This window comes from Cucurbita moschata, unplaced genomic scaffold (genome assembly GCF_002738365.1).
Source record: "Cucurbita moschata cultivar Rifu unplaced genomic scaffold, Cmos_1.0 Cmo_Scf00018, whole genome shotgun sequence".
NCBI lineage: Eukaryota > Viridiplantae > Streptophyta > Magnoliopsida > Cucurbitales > Cucurbitaceae > Cucurbita > Cucurbita moschata.
In genome coordinates, this window is record NW_019268534.1 from 2,429,271 (window position 1) to 2,454,612 (window position 25,342).

General features: G+C 36.7%; 4 protein-coding genes across 5 annotated transcripts; all 4 read left to right on the top strand.

Moving 5' to 3' along the window:
* The first annotated feature begins 3,298 nt into the window (after positions 1-3,298).
* LOC111456554 (cation/H(+) antiporter 28-like) lies at positions 3,299-7,127 on the top strand. Its single transcript, XM_023098469.1, has 4 exons — positions 3,299-3,796; positions 4,497-5,474; positions 5,585-6,175; positions 6,390-7,127. The coding sequence occupies exons 1-4, from the start codon at positions 3,608-3,610 to the stop codon at positions 7,002-7,004; spliced, it is 2,373 nt and encodes a 790-aa protein (XP_022954237.1). The 5' UTR covers positions 3,299-3,607; the 3' UTR covers positions 7,005-7,127.
* Positions 7,128-8,527: 1,400 nt separating this feature from the next.
* Positions 8,528-14,068, top strand: LOC111456373. The gene is made up of 12 exons (XM_023098207.1): positions 8,528-8,782; positions 8,991-9,354; positions 9,841-10,018; positions 10,090-10,139; positions 10,398-10,490; positions 10,573-10,661; positions 11,080-11,158; positions 11,247-11,329; positions 11,824-11,902; positions 12,018-12,729; positions 12,798-13,425; positions 13,530-14,068. The coding sequence occupies exons 1-12, from the start codon at positions 8,751-8,753 to the stop codon at positions 13,669-13,671; spliced, it is 2,529 nt and encodes an 842-aa protein (XP_022953975.1). The 5' UTR covers positions 8,528-8,750; the 3' UTR covers positions 13,672-14,068.
* Positions 14,069-14,627: 559 nt separating this feature from the next.
* Positions 14,628-18,697, top strand: LOC111456487. 2 transcript variants are annotated; one of them, XM_023098363.1, is made up of 3 exons: positions 14,628-14,922; positions 15,440-15,798; positions 16,643-18,697. In XM_023098363.1, exons 1-3 carry the CDS (start codon positions 14,712-14,714, stop codon positions 18,167-18,169), a joined length of 2,097 nt encoding a protein of 698 aa, XP_022954131.1. In that variant the 5' UTR covers positions 14,628-14,711; the 3' UTR covers positions 18,170-18,697. The 2 variants fall into 2 exon arrangements, with proteins under 2 accessions (XP_022954131.1, XP_022954132.1); XM_023098364.1 differs by having other exon boundaries at positions 14,833-14,922; positions 15,391-15,798.
* A 912-nt stretch (positions 18,698-19,609) lies between these two features.
* Positions 19,610-25,128, top strand: LOC111456498 (actin-related protein 7-like). Its single transcript, XM_023098383.1, has 7 exons — positions 19,610-19,866; positions 20,271-20,486; positions 21,126-21,267; positions 21,992-22,236; positions 23,719-23,902; positions 24,380-24,447; positions 24,727-25,128. The coding sequence occupies exons 1-7, from the start codon at positions 19,789-19,791 to the stop codon at positions 24,877-24,879; spliced, it is 1,086 nt and encodes a 361-aa protein (XP_022954151.1). The 5' UTR covers positions 19,610-19,788; the 3' UTR covers positions 24,880-25,128.
* The last annotated feature ends 214 nt before the right edge of the window (positions 25,129-25,342 follow it).

The following is a 25,342-nucleotide window of genomic DNA, read 5'->3' on the forward strand; positions in this document are numbered from 1 at the left end:
TTTTTTTTTTTTTTTTTTTTTTTTTAATAATTAATAATTCATTTATCTCAACACTAAAATAGGTTCAAATTTCTCCATAAATATTATATCCTTATTTTTTTTTATGTTAAAATATATATAAAATGGTAAAATAAAATTACAAATTTAGTCCCTAAACTTTATATTATTCGACCTTTCATTTCTTTAAATACTTTAATTGCATATAATATAATTGATATGAACCAATAGACATCAATCATACAATATACTTTAAATAAATGTGAATAAAATATTGTTAAAATTATCTAAAGATATTTCAATTCATACCACGTTGAACAATAATGAAGTTTCATGTTATAAATTTTAGATGGATGTAATTTAGAGTTATTGAATGTTTTTTAACACTTTTTATTTACTTGTTAATTATGGTACGAATGTTACAACTTTTGAAATGTCTTTAATAGTTTCATTTTGAGTTATAAAAAAGTTCTATTTATAAATAGACTTGGAAAATATAGTAAAAGAAGCATTTGTGCTTTTATTTAGCAATAACTAAGTTTATTTGCAATTCTATGTAGTTTAGGTTGTATGTAGAATCATTCAAGTTCAACATGATCAATTTTGTTTGTGAAGTGATTTGAATCTCAATCAAGGGTTCTTGTCTTGAGATATTTGATCAACAAGAATCATTCAAGCTAGACATGATCGATTTTGCTTGTGGAGTGATTCGAATCTCAAACAATGTTTTTGCCTTGAGATATTCGGATCTTGCTTGTGGAGTGATTCGAATCTCAAACAATGTTTTTGCCTTGAGATATTCGGATCTTGCTTGTGGAGTGATTCGAATCTCAAACAATGTTCTTGTCTTGAGATATTCAATCAACAAGGTAATCCGAATCTTACTCCTTTTGTAGTGATTTTCATGTATCATCGCTCATTTCTATAAACATTTAATAGATTTTAAAAAATGTAATAGAACATAATTCTATTAAAAAAAATCATGCAAAATTGATAGTTTGAATTTTAAAAAATTAAAATTCTAAAACTAAATAGAATAAATTTTAAAGTTAATTTTTTATTAAATTAAATATAAATTTTCCTCTTTGATCTAGAAACAAAAAAAACGACTAACACATTTCAATCTTTAATAAGATAATATATTTTCTATAATTATAATTATTTCAAAGTTGAATGTTTTTTTTTTTTTGTAACAGCTAATATTTTCAAAATTCAAATTTTCATTGCTGTTTAATAATTTAAACAAAGATAAATCCTAAATTAGCTAAATTAAATATTTAACGTTCCGTTTAATTCATAAATTCACTGCATGTGAGATCAACTTTTGAAGACGCGATCGTAGCCGTTCACGTGGCAAATCAAACGTCAGATGTAAGATTGTCAGTGTTGGCTTTGACGGATGCACGCTTTCTCTTTGAATGTCGTCTCTGACTCTGACATTTAAAAAATAATGTTATTTGACTTTTCAATTTGGAAATTTTGTCAGCCGTTGGATGGACGAGGGCCCAACTTCTGTACCTGATCGGTCAAGATCACGTGCCACGTGTACGGCAAGGGACAGCCCTTCGTTCAAATATCAGATAAAGAGTTTTATCTTTTATTTTGAATGGCTTGGCATATTACCAAAAGGTCAATGTAATTTCTAAACCACATAAATATATAAATATATAAATATTTTTTTTAGTCTATGGTGGTTCCAGCGTTTATGGGTTGAGCTTGATAATGAAATTTATTTAATTAAAATAATTTTTAGTTCGTACTTTGTTTAAGTTGAAAATATAATGTATTAATTATATTTTGTTCCAATAATTATTATTCGAATGTTTCAACCATACACTTCAAATTTTTTTAAAAAATTAAAATATATATATTTAATTTTAGGTGAACATCATTAATACTTTGCTTTAAAAATAGGTTTAAGAGCGTTTCAAAAATACGGTTGAGCTTTTAAAAGTTTCGTTAATACTCTCACATTAAATAAAAAAAAAACTTAAAATATACCCTTAAAAATTTTATAAAATCTCAAAAAACACATCTAAACTTTTTCTTTGTAACATTAAAATATTTATAGATAATCTACGAGTGTCGACAATTTTCATTCATATAATGATGGTAAAAAAATTACACTTTTTTTTATAAAATTAAATAGGGTTAATGTAAATCTTAAAATTATATATATATATATATTTCGTATTAATTACTCTCCATAAATGTATTTTAATTTTTTTTTATTAAAACGTTGAAGAATATTAATCAAACTTTTTTAAATCTTAAATGTATTTTTTAAACATAGTACTGCATATCAAACAATAGTTATCCATGATCGAACGAGACTATGAGTTTAACTAAGTTACCTGTAATAAATGAACAATATTTAAGAGCATATCTTCGTTTCGTCATGCTTTACGTCCAATCAACGTCGGTACGACCTTCAACCTAAAGTTGGACGTGCTCTATAAACAATTTGCCTTTATATCCATAGTTCCCTTCAAATATTTCAATGTTTTATACTATGAATCGATTCTAGCCAGTGCATGAATTGACTTACCATACTTCAAAATACAATATTTTGCGAATATTTCGTATGGTTCTTTATCTTTTACTCCATATATTTGCAATTTTGGTCTTACACCCTTAAAATGTTGGAAAACACATATAGAACTCTTATAACTCCCTCCGACTCGTGGTTGGGAAGTAAGGGTCGGAGAAGGACAATAACTTGTTTTTAAAACCAACATTCTTAAGACAAAAGAGGCGGACGAAAAAGAGGAGAAAGTTCTCTATTCCTAGTTCTTATGTAGCTAGATTCTCCGGAACCACAAGAATCCTTAATTAGAATGCGATTCCAACACAATAGATGAAAGTTGTAAGCTGTGTTCGGGAGGAGTTATTGTCTATAGTTGACCTTTATGGTAGAATCAATCAGGGGCCTAAAAGGCAGAGGTTCACCCTATGACGGACGACAACAATTCAAATAATATATATATATATATATATATATAATATTTTATTTTCTTGACTAAGTTCACGGGCTGGAGATAAGCAGACTTGAACTGCTGTCATCCGTCACAGGGTGAGCCACTGCCTCTTAGCCCCTTGATTGATTCAACCGTAAAGATCCAACTATAGACAATAACTCCCCCGAACACAGCTTATAATTATAATATATATATATGGTTTATAAAATTGAATTAAAAAATATAATGAAATTAGAAAAAGAATTAATATATCGTAATAGGTTCTTGGCGTTAAGGTATATAATAGCCACGCAAACCATAGATTCATAGCTGACGTTCTTAAAATAAGATTAAGAAAAGACGAGGGAAGAACAAAAGGCGATAACAGATACCAAAATTTTCTCCTTAATTTTCTGCTTAATTTAAGCCGAAAATCCCAGCCACTCGAACAAGGAACATCTCTGTTGGTTCAACAATGGTGAAATCCTTCATCATTTCCAAGGGAAAAAATAGGATCGAGAATAACAAAAATTTAATCGCAGAGAAGAGGCAAAACGAGGGTACAATTTTGTTTCTCTGCAACTTCTCGCAGAGCAGAAAAGGGATTTTTATGGTGATTGGGAGTTCCGCGAGGAGGAAGAAGAAGAAACGCAATGGCGATGACTAGGGTTCATGAGCCATCGCGATCCTTAGCAGGTAATACATGCACCATTCGGCTGACTGAAATTTTCGGGCGAGCGACCAAGTCTATTTTGGGCTTCTTTCTCATGATGGGTCTCTGCAATGGCGTGCATTACCTTTTGAGACCTTTTTCTCAACCTCGCACTACTTCTGATACGATCGTAAGCCCCTTCTTCTTCTTCTTTTCTCTTCAAATTTCACATCGATTCTTGAGATTTAGGGCTCGTTTTTGGTAGAATAATCTGATTCCTCACATTTTAGGTCTGCTTTTGGTAGTGTAATCTGATTCTTCTGATAACGGTTCTGGTTTTTGGATGTTTCAAAAATTCACATTCCCAGCATAGAACAACAGTAGGATGGAAATGAGGAAATGGTAGAAAATCTGCCATTATTATTACTATTATTATGATTTTCAGTCAGGTCACTCTGAATTTAAGCTTATGTCTCATTGAATCGTCCCTTTGAAAAAACGGATTTGTTGTCAGGTTAGTCAAATTTTGAAGGGGAATTAGTTGAATCTCACATAAATTGAGAAAAACTCAAAAGATGAGGGACTGTTTATATATATATATATATATATATATATATATATATATATATTACCTTATGATTGTTATTATTTGTTTATGGTCAAAATTGATCCACTGTATTGGGTTCTTGAGAGACTGATAGTGTATTCATGAGTGGCTTCTGCTTTTCAAGTTGCTCTAATAACACCAAGAACAGGGTTCTGTGTTAAGTCATGGAAGTTTTATATACACCAATGGTCTTTTCCCCAATGAAAAGCTTTGCAGACCAAACTGCCTTGTTGGTCTTAGTTTAAATGCTTTTGATTTATAATGTTCGTCTATGAACGCGCAGGTTGGTTTGGTTGTTGGAAACTTCATGAGGAAAGAACTCGATCTGTCAATACATAAGACGCTGCGTTATATTGTTGACTTTGGTATGACATGCTATATGTTTGTGCTGGGATTGGAGATGGATCCATGTGTACTCTTCAAAGCACCTACACGTGATGCTAAGGTAGCTTATGCCGGAATGATTTCAACACTCATCTTAGCCTGTTCCACAATCCCATTTATTAGCTTTTCGAAGTCGAAAGAGATCAGTTTCATCCTCTCGCTCTCAACTGTTCTCTCTAGCACAGCTTCTCCTGTGCTAACCCGTTTGATCACCAATCTTAAAATAGGCAGGTCGGATATAGGCCGACTTGTTATTGCTGCTGGAATGCATTCTGATTTTATATCCACTCTAGCAATCTGTATAGGCTATCTATTTTGCCAATGCCAAGAGACGCGTCTCTCCATTATAAATGGTTTTCAATTAGGTTTTGTTCTATTGATCCAGATGATAATGGCGGCGAAGGTTTCACCAATATTCATGAACTGGGTGAATAACGAAAACCCCGAGGGTAAACCTATGAAGGGTCCTCACCTGGTTCTTGCAGTTGCTTTCATGGCCTTCCTTTGCTGCTGCCCTACTATAATTGGTTACAACCCGACGCTCAGTGCATTCTTGGCTGGAACGTTTTTACCTCGAGAAGGTAGAGTATCAAGATGGGCAATTGGAAAAATTAACTACCTGCTTACTACTGTTTTCTATCCCATCTTCTTCTTTTGGATGGGGGTTGAATCCAAGTTGAGTGACTTCGAGCCTGGACAAATAATAACATGGGTCAGATTACTTCTGCTTTTTGCTATTGTAACCGTAGGAAAAGTTGTTGGTACTGTCATTGCTGGGGCAATTTTGGGGTTTCATTGGCCTGAATCTGTAGCACTTGGGCTGCTGTTAACCATGAAGGGCCATTTTCATATATACTTGGCCATATCTGCAAAAATAGTAAGTACACTTGCTCAAGGCTTCACCACTTTCTGCTAATGCACTTTCATCTTGATAAATACTATACTAAAAGCGAACTATTTCACCTTAGAAATGATGAACAAATGCAGGCTGGAAAGATATCTACATCTACGAGCATTGCGATGGTATTTGTAATCTTCTTCACAGTCGTGCATGCTCCAAAAGTTGTAGCTCATATAATTAGAAGGGCGAGGAAACGCACACCTACACATCGAATGGCTCTCGAATTGCTTGACCCATCAAGTGAGCTTAAGATCTTGTTATGTATACATGGACCTCATAACACTGGAGCAGCCATTAACATCATGGAGATTTCTCGGGGGACGGCTAACCCTGGAGTTGTTGTATATGTCACAGACATGATTGAACTTACAGATGAAATAGCAGCCACGTTAGTGCAGGGTGAAGGAGTGGACACTGTAACTGTAACCCACACAGGAGTGACACAAATGAGAGATCAAGTTACTACTGCATTTCAGAGATATGTAGATGAAAATGGAGATGGAATTACCCTTAGAAGAATGTTGGCTCTCTCAGCATTCAATTGTATGGCACAAGACATTTGCATTTTAGCGGAGGACTTGTTGGGTGCTCTTATCATACTGCCATTCCACAAGAACCAGCGCGGAGATGGGTCGTTGAGCGAGGGCCAAGCAGGTTTCCGCTATGTGAACCGCAAGGTAAGACTTTGAAGGACTGGTAATTCTTCAATCAGTTAGAACTGGTTCATTTCAAGTATACTAGTATGACATGACAATTGTATGATATATACAACTACTAGGAAATTGGTTGATTATATAGGATGTGTCGTGCGAAGAAATCGGATTTTGAGAATTTGTTTTTTCGTACGAACTTTGTCATCGGTGCTTGTTCTAACAAAATTCATTCAAACAGGTTATCAGACACGCCCCTTGTTCCGTGGGAATCCTAGTGGATCGAGGTCTTGGATCAGTAGAGAAAATTTCAAGGTCGTACGTAACCCTGAATGTGGCAGTGATCTTCATTGGCGGTAAAGACGACCGAGAAGCATTAGCCTACGCTGGTCGAGTAGCTAGACATCCCGGAGTTAAACTCTCTGTGATTAGATTCTTGGTGGATGCTGATGCAGAAAATGCTGCAAGAAGAGCTGGGACATACAGGATCAGTGTTGCTGAGCAGGAAGAGGAAATGAGACAAGACGACGAATGCTTTGCTTATTTTTACGAACGACACGTGGCTGGTGGGCACGTCGCTTACGTTGAAAAACACATGGCCAGTTCCGCAGAGACGTATTCTACTTTGAAATCACTGGAAGGTCAATACACTCTCGTAATCGTAGGTCGAGGTGGGGGAGTGAACTCGGTGTTAACTTACGGGATGAATGATTGGCAACAATGTCCAGAACTGGGTCCTATAGGGGACGTTCTTTCCGGGTCTGAATTCTCCGCCAAGACCTCGGTTTTGATCATCCATCAACACAATCTAAAAGGTGAACTAGATGGACTTGATGATGATTTTTCAATAATGTAGATGTCAAGAAACCGATGAGATTAGTAGTGATAGAGAATTAGAAGGTAGTTGTAGGGTTGGAATACTGTGATTTGTAGAACTTTAGTTGCTGGAAATGATAGAATAAGTGTAGAATTTGACGCGTATATATACACTTCTGACCATTTGACTTGTTCTGTAAAACAGTGATTTCTTATCAGTTCAAACCCAATCCAAGTTCTCATTGTAATTTACTACCAACATCATGTGCCAGAGATTTGATTCTCTCTAATTTTCTACCATTTAGATCTGATACCATTCTGCAAATCCCAAATTTCTTACCAATTTTCTTTTCAAACCAAGATCTAAGTTTTTCAAACCAAGATCTAAGTTGGATAGCAAACAAGTTTAGGCCTAGTTTAGGCCGTAATCTATTTACTGGGTTAGTATTACTCGATTATCTTCTACGATGTTTTAATAGGTGTTGGAGCCTACGACTTCAATGAGCTAACGACATTACGTTTGAATGTGACGATATGTTACCGAGTGCCTGCATATGGTCATGTTTAGTAGGGTTGACATTAGCCAATAGTTGAATGACACCTCTAATATTACGTCTTTATAATTTCTCGTGCTTGGATTATATTTTGTGTCTAAATGTCTTCTCTTTCACTGATAAGCATCAATGTCTTATTGGTGGGTGGAGTAGACACATTGTCGTCTTTATAATTTCTCGTGCTTGGATTATATTTTGTGTCTAAATGTCTTCTCTTTCACCGATAAGCATCAATGTCTTATTGGTGGGTGGAGTAGACACATTGTCTTTGTTTTGAGTCTTATTGGTGGGTGGAGTAGACACATTGTCTTTGTTTTGAGGTTAGGCCTAGCCGACTTTTGGTCATGTTAATTGAGTTGAGAAAATAGACTAAAATTAGGGAATTTCTAATCGCCTCACTTAGTTGAGTTGAGTTGAGAAAATATACGGCATATAGACACAAACCACGACTAAAATTAGGTAATTTCTAATCTAATTGAACTGTGACATATTTTACGGGTTGAATGAACACCAATATCACGTAATTGGACATAATTGGTATCAAAATTACTATAGTCTACTATAAAATTTAATTTTACATATAAAGGTTACATTACATGAAGTAAGAACTTCTGAACTTAGGTTTTCGGGTATAATAGTATTTGATTAAATGCTCAAATTTACAAAAATACCCTTAATCTCGAACAACACAAATTTTAATACAAAATTATTGAAGTTACCTTTTATAAGATAAACCATGATAGCGGAAAATTTTTACCCGAGAAATATATTTTTTTAAAAAATAATTTGATTTAAACTGGTATGAAACTCCTTAAATGACAAAAGCTTAACCTTGATGTTACCATCTATGAGAAGGTTGGGAGGGGAGGGAAGATCCAGGGTGACTTTTGAAAATTTGAGTTGAACTGAGGGGCATTTTCGTCAAACCGAGAATAAATTGACCTAATTTGACAAGAAAAAATTAGGGCATTTAGACAAAATAAAAATACGGTCTTTCTTTGAAACAGAGCCAAAAAATTTTACTCGCTCGAGGCCTCTGCCCCGCCCTTCCTCTTCGATTCTCAACGCTCTCCCCTCAATCGGTCCTAATATTTATAAAAATTTCATTTTTTTTTTAAATCGATTTTATATATATTTTTGGATGATTAAAATTTTAGAGGGAGAGAGAGAGAGGGAGGGAGAGATCCCTAACGCACAATCAAAAATTCAAAATCTCTAAATCTCTCGCAAATATGGCATTTCACGTAGCTTGTCCAATTACATGGTATACACACTTCCCCTCTTTTTTTTTTTTTTTTTTTTTTTCATTTTTTTTTCCTTTCTTCTAATCCCATTTTTCTTCTCTCTTTCTTTTGCTTTCTTTTGGGTGTTTTCTCTTTCGTTGCCGTTTGGCTTTTCTTTCTCTCAACTACCCATCTCGTTTGTTTTTTGCTTCGAAACCTCACATGGGTTTGTTTTTCTGTGTTGTGTAGTCGAAGGATTTGCTTCTGTGCGCTAGGATTTGAGCCGGGTTTGCAGAATGGGAGAGTTAAGAATGAGTTTCTTGATGGGGTGCGTAAGGTGGAGGAGTTTCTCAACGATCCTTGGGGAATTAGGGTTAGAGATGGGAAGGGAGCGACGGTTCAGGTCTGGGTTCCGAAGGTTGCGCCGCCTCCCCCACCAGTGCAGCCTGTTGGGGTTGTTGGTGAGGCGTTTATTAGTGGAGCTGATGGGGTCGATGAAATGGCGGCGGCGATGTCGGCTCAGACGAAGCGTATTGCGCTTCAGCGTAAGGCTGCTGCTGCTATGATTGCTGCTGAGGACTATGCCAGGCGATTTGAATCTGGGAGTTTAGTGGTGAGGGTTTTAGTTTGGATTGTTTTCTTTACCATGTTGAAGATTTGACTCTGTGTTCTTGGTTAATTGATTATGTTCTTGTTGTAAAAATTGTTGTGGAGTAGAAGCTTAGTGTAGGGATTTGTTCTTCCTGTTGTTTTGATGCTGAATTTAGCTAGCTTGATCTTTGCTGATTAGCCAGCGCTTATGGCAAGTCATTAGCCCTTTGGTCCTTTTGAATACTTGAACATGCTCCGGATAGATGTTGGGATTTAGTGAGAAATCTATTGAAAATACAAAAAATTTACTTAGGATTAATGCAGCTGCTGATGGAAAGTATATAGTTATTAGATATTTACTAGATCAGTGAATGACCTGTGCTGTGAGGGCTGCTTCTCATGCCCGAACTCCCTCAGGTTCTCCTTCAGTTCGGAATGTCATTTACGAGACATTTTTAAAGCGCCCTGTCTGCTGTAGTTATAATCGTGTTTTTTTCACCTTGAACAGGATGCCTCCGGTAGTCTCGTGGGGGAAGAGCAGGGGCAGTCGAATGTGAATGTAATGTGTAGAATATGTTTTGTTGGTGAAAATGAATCTAGTGAGAGAACACGGAGGATGCTTTCGTGCAAAACTTGTGGCAAAAAGTACCATCGCAACTGCTTGAAATCCTGGGCTCAACATAGGGGTAAGGTGTGGTCACGAGTTTATTTTTAGACGAGAATTATTTATAAACGTTTGCTATGTGTGTGTTGGCAGATCTATTTCACTGGAGTTCGTGGACTTGCCCTTCCTGCCGAGCATGCGAGGTAATAAGGAATATGCAGCATTACTATATTTTCTCTCTTTATCAGTAGCATCACTAATTTATTAGTTACCTTGATCTCGAAGGCAATACATTTTTATTTAATCGCCTGATGGTCTCATTATATACCCTTGATACCGAGGTTAATGCTGACGTGAATGATTTTCATCGTTTAAAGACTTGGTGTTTTCCTTGGTTCTTCTAGAGATAAGAGCACCTTGTCGTGATTTTGATAAGTTTTTCAATACGACCGTGTACTCAGGTATGCAGAAGAACTGGTGATCCAAATAAATTTATGTTCTGCAAAAGATGTGATGGTGCTTACCATTGTTACTGTCAGCATCCTCCTCACAAGGTAGGGAGTGTTTTTTCGCTCGAGTTTTGTATCCCAGTCAAGTAACGTGCTTAATACTGATGCGTGTGATTGAATCTGGTAGAACGTTAGTTCTGGACCTTATTTGTGTCCAAAGCATACGAGGTGCCACAGCTGTGAGTCTAATGTTCCAGGAAACGGCCAAAGTGTGAGGTATGCGGTTTATTCTCTTGGATCGTCTGCACTCTTGTTTTAGTTTCTCAATTTGTATCATTGAAAAAAACCCTACTTCGTCATGTTCACCTCATCGTCTGTTGTTCTTACTTTTTGTTCGGGTGGTAGATTTGATGTTTTATTTTGTAAGACACCGTCTCGAATGTGCGAAGACGTGCATTAGCTGAAGATATGCTAGTGATAACGTAAAATGCTGTCTTCCATCGCTTTCAATTACTATTTTTTCCCCTTACTACTTATTAGTAATATTCTTCAAATTTATGTACATCATGCAATGCCATGTGTTTATTTCCACGAGTTGAACCGTTGAAGACAAGAAAAAATCCGTTTCTTTCGAATTTCCATGAGTTGAGCTGTTGAAGACGAAAAAATCTTACGCTTGTCGTTTGTAATGCAGGTGGTTTCTGGGATATACATTTTGTGATGCATGTGGTAGATTATTTGTAAAGGGGAACTACTGCCCTGTGTGTTTGAAGGTAATAAATTTTACATCAACACAATATTTTCGGATTTTAAGTTGCTTGTGGGTATCGAAATAGTGGGTGAACTCGTGTGTTCTTTTAGGTTTATAGAGATTCCGAATCTACTCCGATGGTTTGCTGTGACGTTTGCCAGCGCTGGGTGCACTGCCATTGTGATAGTATCAGGTTTTTCCTTACCTGGTTCTTACTCATGAATGATCTATATATTTGCTGCTATCCATGTCATGGCTTTTTATTTTCGAAATTCTTGCTCGACTGACTCACGAATGCGTGGACAAACGTATGGAGCTAATCTTTTCTTACGTTTTAGTTCCACGTTTGACACCGAAATGATGGATAAGCCTAATTATATTTACATGGGTAGTTGCTGTTGTAAACTTATGGATTGCACATCAGTTTTATACCATTGCTGCTTCCATTGGCTCCACTGTAATAGCCTACCTTACAGATGGTGTCATTGTGAAGGTTGTCTAGAATTGTTCTCTTGATGTTATGCTTTGATTTCTTCATATATGATACCGATTCGATTTCCTGTTTCAATATATGATACCGATTCGATTTCCTGTTTCAATATATGATACCGATCTTTTAGCTTTGACGTAGGCGAACTACACTTGTCTTTGCACTCGCTAAGATCAGTTCTTTTAAATCTTTTACAGTGATGAAAAATATTTACAGTTTCAAATAGATGGGAATCTCCAGTACAAATGCACGGCGTGTCGTGGAGAATGTTATCAGGTTTTCTTAACGCCAACCTTCTTCCCCGCCCCCCGGTGTAGACACTTACAGGAGAAAAGATGGTTTTGATTTAAATTGTTCTTGAGGCCCTTCAACTTTGTTTTTTTTTTTTCAGGTAAAGAATCTTGACGATGCCGTTCAAGAGATTTGGAGAAGAAAGGATGAAGCGGATCGTGATCTAATCGTTAGCTTGAGGGCTGCTGCTGGATTACCCACTCAAGAAGAAATATTTTCCATTTCACCTTATTCAGACGACGAAGAAAATGGTCCTGCGGTTAGTAAGAACGAGTTTGGACGTTCGTTCAAACTATCTCTGAAGGGGTTAGTTGACAAAACGCCCAAAAAGAGCAAGGATTATGGGAAAAAATCATCGAATAAAAAATACGCGAAAGAAAAAGCGTCTCGGACTCCTTTGGCTAATGCATCTGAAGTAGATCAGAGTTTGGAAGGGCGTAATGAGAAGACTGGTGGTTTGCAACCCGAAAATAATGAAGGACCTGACTCGTATTCTTCTCCGGTTGCTGGGAGTGTTAGCCACAATGAAGGGATGTGCTCGATTAATCAACCAGGGGTGTTGAAACACAAGTTTGTGGAGGAGGTGATGGTAAGTGATGAAGAAAGGACCTCAAAAGTCGTTCAAATCAAGGCGAGGAAGGGTGACGGTGTCGATACTGGAGAAGATTCAGGAAAATATGCGAGTAAGTCGAAGACGGCTAAAGGAAAGAAGCTAGTAATAAACTTAGGCGCACGGAAAATTAACGTTGCGAGTTCCCCGAAGTTTGATGCTTCAAGTTGCCAAAGAGAACAAGATTTGGTGTCCTCAAATGGTATGGTTTTCTTGTTTTAGATTCTTCTACTATTCAAGATCTAATTTGTATTTCTCTTCTATGTATAGGAGACAAAGTCGATAACTCGAGCCAATCAACACGGCCGAAAGCTGGGGAAACAGAGAAGAGCCTTCCTAGCTTTGGAAAAGTTAGATTTGGATGTTCGGACACGAATTCTGCGTTTGGCAGAGGAAACACTAGTGGCTCTGAACTTGGTCCTCCGAATGGCACTCGCGTATTTTCTCGTAAGAGAAACGTGGAAGGAAACACACCTGCAGTTCGTTCTGACGTTTCCACGGTAAAAGAAGAGAAGGTACCTCCAGGGAAACAACTCGAGAGTGGATCCCATATATGCAACGATGGACACGACGATAATGGTCAGACAGCTTTACCACAGTCGTCTTTGCCCAGGGACTCGAAACCTTTGTTGAAGTTCAAATTTAAGAAACCTCCCCTCGAAAATCAAATTTCTTGTCACGAGGAAGAAAAAAGTTCTGTCAAAGGGCAACGGTCGAAACGAAAACGACCATCGCCCTTAATGGAGAAAATATCGTTCAATGAAGTCGAAGACTTGGCTCGGTCTCATCAAGATAATTTATTGGATGAGATCATGGACGCTAATTGGATTCTCAAAAAATTGGGTAAAGATGCAATAGGAAAGAGGGTTGAAGTTCAACACCCAACAGACAAGTCATGGTGAGTTTTATTTTTCTAATATGCTCGAAAACCCGAACCAAATCCCGAGCGATCTGTTGCCCTTGATCACTAATTTGTTATATTACATTTGATATGATGTTCAGGCAGAAAGGAGTGGTTTGTGACATGATCGATGGTACGTCCACGTTATCGGTCACCCTCGATGATGATAGAGTAAAAACATTGGAACTCGGGAAGCAAGGAATTCGCCTCGTTCCTCTTAAGCAAAAGAGGTCGAAATCATGAAGGTGAAACCTGTCTGTCCCCCTTAATTATACCTACCATGTTGGGGTTTTCTTTCCCAGTGTATATGCAGCGTGTATGGGTATGGAGACAATTCTTTCGAGGACTCGAAGGAGAGAGCGAACTCGAGCATTCATGGAGGCCGATCCTGGCTGGGTAGGCAGTCTCTTCGAATCAGTTCTCCCTTGTAGGTTGTTGTTTTAAGCTCTCTGTCATTTTGCTAAGATTATAAAGGTTAAGTTCAAGTTTTAGGATACCATTGTGATAGAATAGGGAATGAATGGCCGGGACTCTTGTTCAATGAAGCGACGAATTAAGAGAGACGTTTTATCTAAAATTTTAAAATGTCAACATGAGCATAGCTCAATTAATTATGATGTTAGTAAACTATTAAAAGATCGTAGATTCAAATCTCTATTGTTTATAAAATAGAGATTCGAACCTCTGACCTCTCCTATAACTTACTAACATCTTTAACCAATTGAACTATACTCAAGTTGATACTATTTTTTGTTATTTATATTATATTAAAGAGACTATTCATAAATATCTTATTTTTTTAAAAAGTCACAAATATCTTATTTTTTTTAAAAGTCACAAATATTATATACTAAGTTACTATTTTTAGTTGTATAATTTGAGTTTCATTATATTTTAATTTTAAAATTTAATTTGGATAATTTCAGTTAATTGTTAATTTATTATTATTATTATTTTTTATAGTTAATTTTGGTTATTTCTCCTCTATAAATTTTGGAAAATTATTGATTTTTTTTTTAAATTTTGTAATGGTAATTTTCTAATTTTAATTCATATATTCTTTTAAACATAATTTAAATAATAATAATTTTTATGAAATGGAAGGAACAGAGACATTTTTAGAAAATCAACGATAAACTAACTAAAATATAAAACGTATAATTTAAGATAAAAATAAATAAATAAATAAATCAGTTTGCTTGAGAAATACGAACCCAAATCTGAACTCCTTTCTTGTAGCTCTCTGAGATTCCCTCTTCATACGATCGGAAAAATTTGCCGCCATGGGTTCACAGAACGACGGCGACGTTAGTTGCAGTCCTTCATGGTGGCCCGACGCAAACTGGACGGTCGCCGGTGGCTGTTTGGAGAATACAGTCGTCTATGAATCGTTCTACTCTCCGATCGACGAGGAGGAGACGGTCGAATTCGGCCACAAGTCGCCTCTTGTTCTGTGCCGTCCCTCACCGGAGTCTGGTCCATGCGAGATCACTCGTGAGTTCTGAAGTCCCCTTTCTCATCTGATTGTTTGGTTTGATATTGTGTTTTGAGTGATTTCAAGTGTTTGAGTTCCGTGGAGGTTTCTCGAAAAAATTAGGATCATAGAATGATACTACGAAAATTGCATGGAGAAACGATAGGTTTTCATTCATTTATGTAGGTTGTTTCACCTTCTGTTTTATTTTTGCAAGAAAGTGACTATCAACGACAATCTTAGGGCTGTAAGAAGGTATAGAATTGGTGATTATAAGTCAAGATTAGTGGTGGCTTAAAGCTATCTGATTTGATTTAGTTATCAAAGACGGGAATAGTGATCCTTTTCATGGTATAGCAGTTTCCGGTTACTGGCAGTTGGATGAACTTGGCAATTTATTGTTTATCGAGTCACTTGTCAGTTTTTTTCCAGCTTGTTTGCTCCCATATTTTAATTAAAAATTGAGTTGGCCACATTGAGCATTTCAGATTTTCAGTGATGCCTCTTGAAGGGGTAACTAAAGATCATGGTTTGCAGTTCGTTTTGCGGAAAAGCACGAGATCCGGCAGGTTTATGTTAGAAGCACCGCTCGAGTCTATGAGATGTACTGCGTTACCTCTTCTCAAAATGAAAATGAATATTTGTGTACTGTCCGTTGTTGTGCTGCTTTGAGAGACGAAGAAGTGCTTCACACAAATGGTATTGATGATGACTCTGCACGTATAAATGGGTCTAATGGAGTTGTGACTGAAGCCAATTCACAACGTGGCAGTAACTCGAACATGAATGAAGATGACTGGGTTGAAGTTAAAGCTCCCGATGGCCCAGCCCTCGATCGTAAAAACAATTCTTCTATAACCACGTCTGGTGGAGACTCATTGAGGATGATTAAGCAGGTGTGTTTCATTGATCTCACTTATATTTTATTGACAAAAAGCTCATTCTATCCTTTCCATATGTTATTTGGATTCTCATGATGCAATGGTGTTCTCTCCTTAAGGTTCCCAGATCTTAGTTTTCCAACTATTTTAATAAGAGATCGATCTGAGATGTAAGGTTAACTGGTGCGTACTTGGATTAATCTCAATTGACAATAGTTGACCTTGCAACATTTTCCCACTGATTACTGACTAATTCATGGTTGTTGAATTGGAATATTTTATTTGAAGATAGTAATGTAGATGACCAAAGTGTTTATGTGAGAATGTGCCATTAGCTCCTAGATTTGTCGAGTCCCTTAAATCTTGTAAGGGATGTGTAACGGCTAAGCCCACCGCTAGCAGATATTGTCCTTTTTGGGTTTTCCCTTTCTGGCTTACCCTCAAGGTTTTTAAGATGTGTCTGCTAGGGAGAGGTTTCCACACTCTTATAAAGGGTGTTTCGTTCTCCTCCCCAACCGATGTGGGATCTTACAGGATGTTACCATTGGACTTAAAATGTCAATGCTCGGTGATATTTGATACGTGTTTCTTTTTAGTTCCATTCCATTTATTAATGTTCAAATTGCTGGAAACTAATTGTGTACATGGATGAATTCTACCAAGGAAAGGAAGGAAGGTTTAAATTTAACTTGCAAAGTAGTAGGAAAAGGTCAAGATATCTAAACTTGTACCTTTATGGACAAAATCTACCAAGAAGATTCACACTGCAAATTATAGAGACAGAAAAATTCTGAATATCTAAATGGTGATCTAAATCTGTTTTTATGAATTCTTTATTGATGAAGCATTTTTTTCCCAGGACTTCTATGAGGCTACAGCAGAAATAACGGATGCAAATCCTTGCACATCTCTTACAATCCGTCTTCTTTCACTTCAGAATAAAAGTATTGTATACGTAGATGAAATCTATGTGTTTACCAATCCCGTTGATTTAGAGGAAGAGAGCCCACTGAAGAACTCAGCTCAAAGTTCTCAAAGTTCTTTGATGTCCATGCTTGTCCCAACCCTTCTGCAGTTATCTAAAACTACTGGAAGTAGTAAGAGCAATGGTAGCCGTAATTCTAATGAGGAGGGAATTCATATATTAACCAAGATTGGGTCAAATGCTCTCGATTCAACCGATAGTGTAACTGGACTTGAGCAGGAAGGAAAATCTTGTGTAACCGTTGATGACGAAGTGAAATTTCATGAAGAAAAAGAGTGTGACAGATCTGTAGGTCAGCCAGAGGTGCATCTACAAGTTCCTGTTACAGAGAGAATGCACAATGAACCACTTCGTCGTATCGAAAATGTTTTGTGCCAGCTTGTTTCTCGAATGGACAGAATAGAGAATTGTTTTTTAAGGTTTGAAGAAAATATGCTAAAACCCATTAACAGCATTGAAGGGAGGCTTAAGCAGGTTGAGCAGCAACTTGAAGTTGTAACTAAGACGTCACATGGTTCAGAATGGCCATCTTGCTACAGAATGTCTGCTCCGAGCTTTTCGGCTATCGAGTCAGCTTCTAACTCGTTCTATAACAGTGGAAACGATCATCCCAGTTGTGGACCAGATCAAAAGGAACTACGTTCAGGTACATCGCCCATTGCACTTGATGTATCCAGCTCAGGGGGTTCGTCACTGTTGCGTCCAAGTCTTGTGGTAACTGCTCCTGAGTTTTCAAACGTTGATGATTATGATCAGGGGACTGTTGTGATTGCTGCTGCTGAGTTTTCGAATGGAAATGATGACAGCCAAGAGAATCGAACCCTGGAGGTTGCGGTGGATTCTTCGAAGAGTAAACCAAAGCCATCAATCGATGATGTATTAGCATCTGCTCTCGCTCAGTTCGCGTTATCATCGTCTTCAATCAGCATTCCAGAACATTCAAAAACTGTAACTGTTAGATCTCCAGACCTTTCAAATGAAGATGGAAACAATCACAAGAAATCTTTATCATGCGATCTGTCTGAAACTAGAATAGATCATATAAGCTGTTCCCAAGAAATGGATAACACACAATGCACAGCAAACTCTGCTTCACCCTCTCTGTCTTCTACCAATTGCAGGAATTCGAGCCCTTCCCGGCACGATCATTCTTCCAAAATTGCTGATGGAGACGACAAACCAGTTCTCATGAGCCGGGAACGCAAGTATGAGAGCGCTGATGGTGGTCTCGGAGTTGCTTTAGATGAACAAGTGCTAAAGCAATGGAGGAACTTGGAAATGTGGAAGTTATTGATGAAACAAGTGAAGATTGTCTTTCAGAGAAGGGGATTCCCATCCACACTCCTCATCATCATCATCCCGAAAATGACGCAGATAGAACTAATGCCAACGCCGATATAAAAGGAAGCAGCGACATAGACATAGTACACGATGTTCTCGGATTTTCTCGTGACACGTCCATTGTGAACTTTGAGATTCCAATCCTGGATGTAAGCTTCATCTCCATTGCAGATTCATGCTCCGACAATACCCTCAAAGACTTTCTGGGGGACATGGCTGAATCGAGTTATAGAGCTTCTAATCCAAAGGAACGTGACGATGTTACTCCCAATGGCGAGCAACGTGACGATGTTACTCCCAATGGCGAGCAACGTGATCTCATTTTGGTTGAGGAAGAAGGTCAGGAGAATGCTAGCTCAACAAATGGCCCCATATCGGTTGAAATGAACTACTATACCATCATGAGCGACCCTGTAACTGGTGATGGTGAAAATCTGCGGGATTACTGCAACAATACAGTCATCTGGAGTCTTATATGATTAATTTCTGGTATATTTCTTATATGGTGGATGTGGGATGTGTGTGTATTTGTAAATAAATCTTTTTTAGCCCGTATGTAATTTTAACTCGTTCTGCTTCTTTTTTTCCTAATTTCTTTGTTAATTTTTAATAAGAAATAGATTTTTTTGCGTGGTATTTTTTTGAAGTTTTTAAAAAAATTTAGTGATATTTTTAAGTCTTTAATTTCTTTTAAAAAATATTATTGAAATTTTAGAAAGTTTTAAGCATGTTTTTAAAATATATTTTTGAAAAGTTTTATGAGTATTTTTGTTTTTTTTTTTTTGTTCAAAATTGAATTTTTTTCATAAAAAAAAAATTATTTTTTGAGATAAAGTTGAAAGTTGATGTATTTTTATTAATTTAATAATTTTGGAAGTAGCTCGGTTATTTTGCAAATGATCGATATCTATAGTTGTTGGCCCATCCAGACCTTCTAGAATTATTTTTCTGTCGACATCGATCTCTGTACATCTCCTTCTATCACAAAATTTACCGTGAAACTGAAGGATTCGACTCAAATTGTATACCACTTTTAAAAATTTAAGGATATGACCACTTTTATTGCAGTGGACCACTTTTATTGTAGCGTGATTTTTTCTTGGCGAATTTTGAATATGTTGTTTTCTTTTGCACTGATGATGCAATCGAGAAATTTTCAGTAGGTTTAGAAGTTACTTGATGTTGCATTGCATCGAGAAATTCCTAGTAGGTTTAGAAATTACCTGATGTTGCATCTCTTCTTGTAAGTAATGAAGAGGCAAATTCCCAGTAGTTTTAAAAGTTACCTAATGTTACCTCTCTTCTGGTAAGTAATGAATAGGCTTGCCCCGTCAATACGTTAGATCTCACATTTTTATAAGATTTATTGAGCCCAGGATTTTTTTTTAGAAAAATTAAAATATACTTGGGGTTATATGGAAATTTGTTTTTTTTTTTTTAAATGAAAATGAGAATATATTGGAAATTTATTAAACGATAATTCCAATATAATTTGAAAATAGGGAGAGAAAATGAATTAAACCGCGCAACGCAAAACATAAGAAACTTTCGACCGCGAGATGAGTGTGGAGAATTGAAATTCGGCTTTCCGGCGGAGGCTGTGCCGCATCTCGAAGCTTTTCTTGTAGCCAGTTGAAGGAAAAGATCTGATTTCCTCTGAAGAAGAGAAGAAGAAGCAAATGGAAGCCGCCGTGGTCGACCCTGGCTCCAAGCTTCTCAAAGCCGGACCTGCCATACCGGATCAGGCTCCCTCTATGGTATTTTGCTTCAACTGCTTTTCTTTCTTTCATTCTGTTCTCTCTGCCTGGGATTGTATTCCACCGCTGCGAACAGTTGAATGCAAATTCTGCATTTCAATTGTCGACGATTATTGAAAAGTGTTTAAATTAATAGCTATTTCCCTGAAGAACCATTTGCAAAGGGCTTTTTCTTTTTCTTTTTCTTCAAGAGACTAGCGGAATGGTGTGAGAAGGTTGTTCTGAATTGAAGCTGAGTACTCCTTGGTTCTTGGTTAGGTTAGGGAAGTCGTAAGCTGAGTGTTGTAAACATATAGTTTCATACTACTTTAAATTGGAAATGGTTTTCTCTTTTTAATTGGAAAACGTTTTTTAGTTGGGGATTTTTCTCTTAATTCTTCTTAATTTCTCTCCACATATCTCAGATAATTCCTACCCATATGAAACGAATGCCTGAGGATGGATCAGTAACTGATAATTCACAATTTGAGGACGTGACTGTTGATCCGGTTGTCCGGGGGTTCATTAAGGATTGGGATGCTATGGAGGATTTGTTGCACCATGTTTTATATACTGGACTTGGATGGGAAATTGGCAATGAAGGACAGATATTGTTTACAGATCCACTTTCTACCCCCAAGGTCGGTCTCAGTTAATTTAACTATTTATTACTCAAAAGCAAATAATGGTGTTCTTTTCATTAAGAATCAGTGGCTTCAGCTTTCTACCAATTCTTAGTAATTGCATCATTACTATATATTTTCCGCTGATTTGAATAAGTGATTTTTCTAAAGGTAGTGTTAGATGCGAGATGATACCATTCGTAGTTATAACCTAATTTTGTTGTGTATTTATTGTCTTTTCAAATCCTCCAAGGGCTTCTATTTTTGTGTGAGGTAAACCATCATCTCTCTAGGCCTGTGATTGATCCATATAGGCCAACAAAAGACAATACCTTCCCCTTGAACATGGCTAACAAATTTCATTGGACTCTTCTCTACTCTTGAAAGCGCAAGTTTTCTCAGAATTTTAAATTTTAATGGTAGTTCACTAAGAATTCTTTTGGTTATGGAGGACCCAACTACCACAATTAGTATGCGTCATATAGCAAGAGTAATTTTGAACATGTGGACCATCTATGCAAAGGTGGTGAAGAAAGAGCATCAATTGATAGAAAAATACTTGCTTCCCCTTGGGGTTATACTGTACTTGAAAGAAATACATACACGTGCGCATGTTTTCTTCTCATCAAGGAAAATGAGAGACATTCTGTTTTCCAGGCTATCAGAGAACAGTTGGTGCAATTGATGTTTGAGACATTCAACATCTCAGGATTTTATGCATCTGAACAAGCTGTATTGTCACTTTATGCTGTAGGGCGTATCTCGGGATGCACTGTTGATATCGGACATGGGAAAATAGGTACATGACCCACATCTGAACAGATCCTTACTAGAGCTTATGGCCTGTATTCTTGTCAAATATTTATCAACTTCCGTGGAATTCATATCCTTGCTTCTTTCAATGAATAATTTTGCCAATGGATGTTCGAATTTATTTATATAATATACAAAGCAAGGTATTAACTTGTTCCTTAGATAGAAGGATATAAAGATAGAGATCATGCATTAATATCTTTTAAAATTATAACTTACGAACATTACCTAGTTTGGGTTAGTTGGTTGGTTATAATGTTTTGTAGTCATGCAAATAGGAAATGCAATGTTGTACCTGTTACTCATAGCTACATTAAATAAACAAGGTAGGTCCTGTGAGCATGTTCAAATAAAAAAATTGAGAGGCAGTGGTCATTTTGACACATGAGTATAATGATGAACAGGGTATGAGGTGGCTTTATGATTAATTTCTCAGCCTTGCAACAGATTCTCAGGTTAATTTGGCTCCTGTAATGGCTCATCATGTTGGACTTGTCTTGTTCCTTATTATTTCCTCAGAAAGACACATGATTTCTTACAAGGCACCCTTCCAAATTTTTATATCACTAAACAGCTTTCTTTTACCTTTACTTGAAAGTTCCAAGATGTGGTTTAAAAATATCATCTCTAATATTTTTCTTTAACCATTTCAAGCTTTCAATACAAGAAGCATAATTATTGTCTATATTGCCTTTTGGCTTCATGACCAGATATTGCACCAGTAATCGAAGGAGCTGTTCATCACATTGCGTCACGAAGACTTGAAATTGGAGGCATTGATTTGACAAGGTTGCTTGCACAAGAACTTGGAAAATCTCACCCAATGGTGAATATCAGCACAGCTGATGTTGAGAAAATAAAAGAATTGTATACTTGTTGTGCTGAAGACGAGTTGGCTTATTCGAAAATTGGAGATTCATGCCAGCTCGAAACACACACCCTTCCCGATGGGCAGGTTTGTATTTGGATTTACATCTCAATAATTGTTGTTTTACTAGACCCAAGTATGTCTTTATGCATGTGCTAACAGTAACTGATTGTTGAGCTGATTTAGTTGGGGGTAGAAAGCAAAAGAGGGGGCCGTGTGTATGCTGAGTTGAGTTGCAAGTGGCAACAGCTTATTAAGAAAAATTAAGTAAAATTTCCATGCAGGCTTAGGCTTATTAGGCTTGTGTATGTGGTGGTTCTACTCGCAGCACCTTGTGAAGACGTATGAAGTAAAATATCTAACCAGGCCTTGGCTTATCAGGCCGTGAGGGTGTATGCTTAGAGAGTTGCTTGGACTAACCGTTCTTTCCTAAATGTTTCAGATTTACTCTGCAAAGTTCCAATTTCTCAAGTCATCACATTCAGTCTCACAAGTACCATGTTATTTCTAATAATGGGAATCCTAATAATTAAATGACTTACTGCTTGGATATGAATGAGGAACATGGAGATGGACGACTCTAGCAAATATTATAGAAGAATAGGGGAACGGTACATGTATTTCAAATCATTATGTCTCCTTTCTCCTCTGATGATTAAAATGCAACCTAAGAAGCACATATGCAATAACAAGTCGAGGATACAACACAACATGGACACAATGACATGTCATTTTGAAAAAAGCTAGGACACAAACATGACAATTACACCTTTATTAATTATACATTTTTTAAAATTTATTTCATTTTTATACTGAAAGGAAATTCGAAGTCTATTAGTTTATGTGTTTATAGTATTTCATTCTATTTATGTGTATATGTTTAACAAAGTAGGTTCAAGTGTTTTATACGCTGACTAATGTTGGACTCATATTCACTTTATACAACTAGTATCAAACACATGTCTATTGGGCTAACAAATGTTTCATATGTGTCCAAGTGACAGATGTGGACACATTAACCAAACTAAAGTGTCTATGCTTCTTAGGTTGCAACTAATTGTTTTCTATTTAATATTTTGCCTCATTGCCTTCTACTGTCGTGAATCGTGTCTGGATTGAGTGACTGAATAATTATTTTGCGGAAGATTTTAAAGTGTTTGTCCTTTTTTTTTCCTTTGAGTCAAAAAAATCTAGGGTTGGGGAACCCCTAAACTCAAGAGAAGGAAGTAAAGTCTATTTTGCTTTTTAAAAGAAGCTTATAGATGAAGAATACTTGGATTGTATGATAACCAGACATTTGAAATGAGTACATACATGATTTTGAAACTCAATCAAGTCCCTAAACTTATTGCTTTAATTATCTTGCCTATCTGTTGTCTTGTTTCAACTTCACGTAATGGTCAGTACATTTATCCGTAAGTATTTATTCTCATGTCTTCGGAATTGCCTTATAGAGTTATAGTTTCCTCTATCCTCCGTATTGCATTTTTTCCTCAACTACGTGAAGTCTTCAAATTATGATCTCTATTAATTAGTCCTCTCTATATAATGTTTGGCCATTGATTTTAGGTAATAACAATTGGAAAAGAGAGGTATACCGTCGGTGAGGCACTATTCCGGCCACAAATTTTGGGTTTGGACATGCAAGGAATTGTCGAGCAGCTTGTTCAGACTATTTCAACCGTATCCTCCGATAACCACCGGCAACTACTGGAAAACACTGTTCTATGCGGAGGCACATCTTCAATGACTGGTAATAATTGACATTAGCCTTTTCTCCCTTTTCTAGAGTTACATTTTTTACCTTTTCAGTTCTCTTAAATATTAAATGTAAAAACTAGTAACCCAGGAATTTTGTTTAGTATTCGAAGCTAAGGCCTTTGTTTTCAAGAATTTTTTTTTAAGTGTAGAGCTTTCTATGTTAACATTTAAAGGGAACAGATCCATTTACCACGTAGCGATGGGTCGTGTCAAAACTACTCCTTATGATTATTTATGTGAACGGCACGGTATACCTGCTAACTTTCTGAATGAAGCTAATGAAATTGATGATGTGAACTTTTCTTTAGTCGTTATTCTGAGTTGCTGATATTTCTACTGTGTTTACAATTTACCATTACTTTGGGAGGGCACTGATCTCTGTCCATGCTATGTATTTGTTTTGTTTTATTCTTGAAGAAAGCTATTCCTGTATATTACCTTACAGTCGGTAGTTTGTTACCTTGTGCAGGATTTGAAGAAAGATTTCAGAAAGAAGCAAGTCTCTGTTCATCTGCTGTTCGTCCTGCTCTTGTGAAGGTAATATAATCCCTGACGAAATAGAAGGAAACAAATTTGAGATTGTTTGCCTGGATGAATGACAAGCAAACTACACGAAAGGCATATCGCAGCTCCTGAACCTTTACAGTCGAGCATATTCAATCCTGAACCTCTTCTTTTCCACCAGACCACTCGTGCCCGCCCCCATAACCACACGGGCTCGCACTTGCTGCTCTTGCTTTTTCGAATTATATGCTCGAGTTATATAAAGCTTTCACTCCTACAATTACTTATTCGAAACGTTCATTCCTTTTGCAGGCTCCAGAATATATGCCAGAGAATTTGTCCTTGTATTCAGCATGGATTGGAGGTGCTATACTTGCCAAGGTTGTCTTCCCCCAAAATCAGCATATAACCAAGGCAGACTATGATGAAAATGGGCCTTCAATTGTCCATCGGAAGTGCTTCTAATGACCTTCTCTAATATAAATCTTGCAGTATTTATCTATCGTCCCACTTTTAGAACATTATATCGATGTATAATGGTAGGAAACTAGTTAAGTACTATGGGGGCTTGATAGTTGTAAGAGTATGGATGTGTATTTACCCTAAGTTTTAGTCATCACATCTATTAATTATGCGACTTTATAGGATTGGATTCTGTTATTGTAAGTCATCTTTAACAATATCATGCTAGGGATGAGATTTTGGATCCTTTCATCTAGAACTTGAATGAATGCTCTCTGTCTCTGTCTCTCTCTGTTTCTGTGTGTCTGTCTGTTTCTTCTTTGATATCTGTTACAAAAGAGTTCATCAAGTCAATGCTAAAAGCATGGAGTTGTTCTTTTGTAATGAAAAAGACTCGTAACAGCTTAAACTCATCGTTCTTAGATATTGTCTTCTTTGACCTATTACGTATTACTGTCGGTTTGAT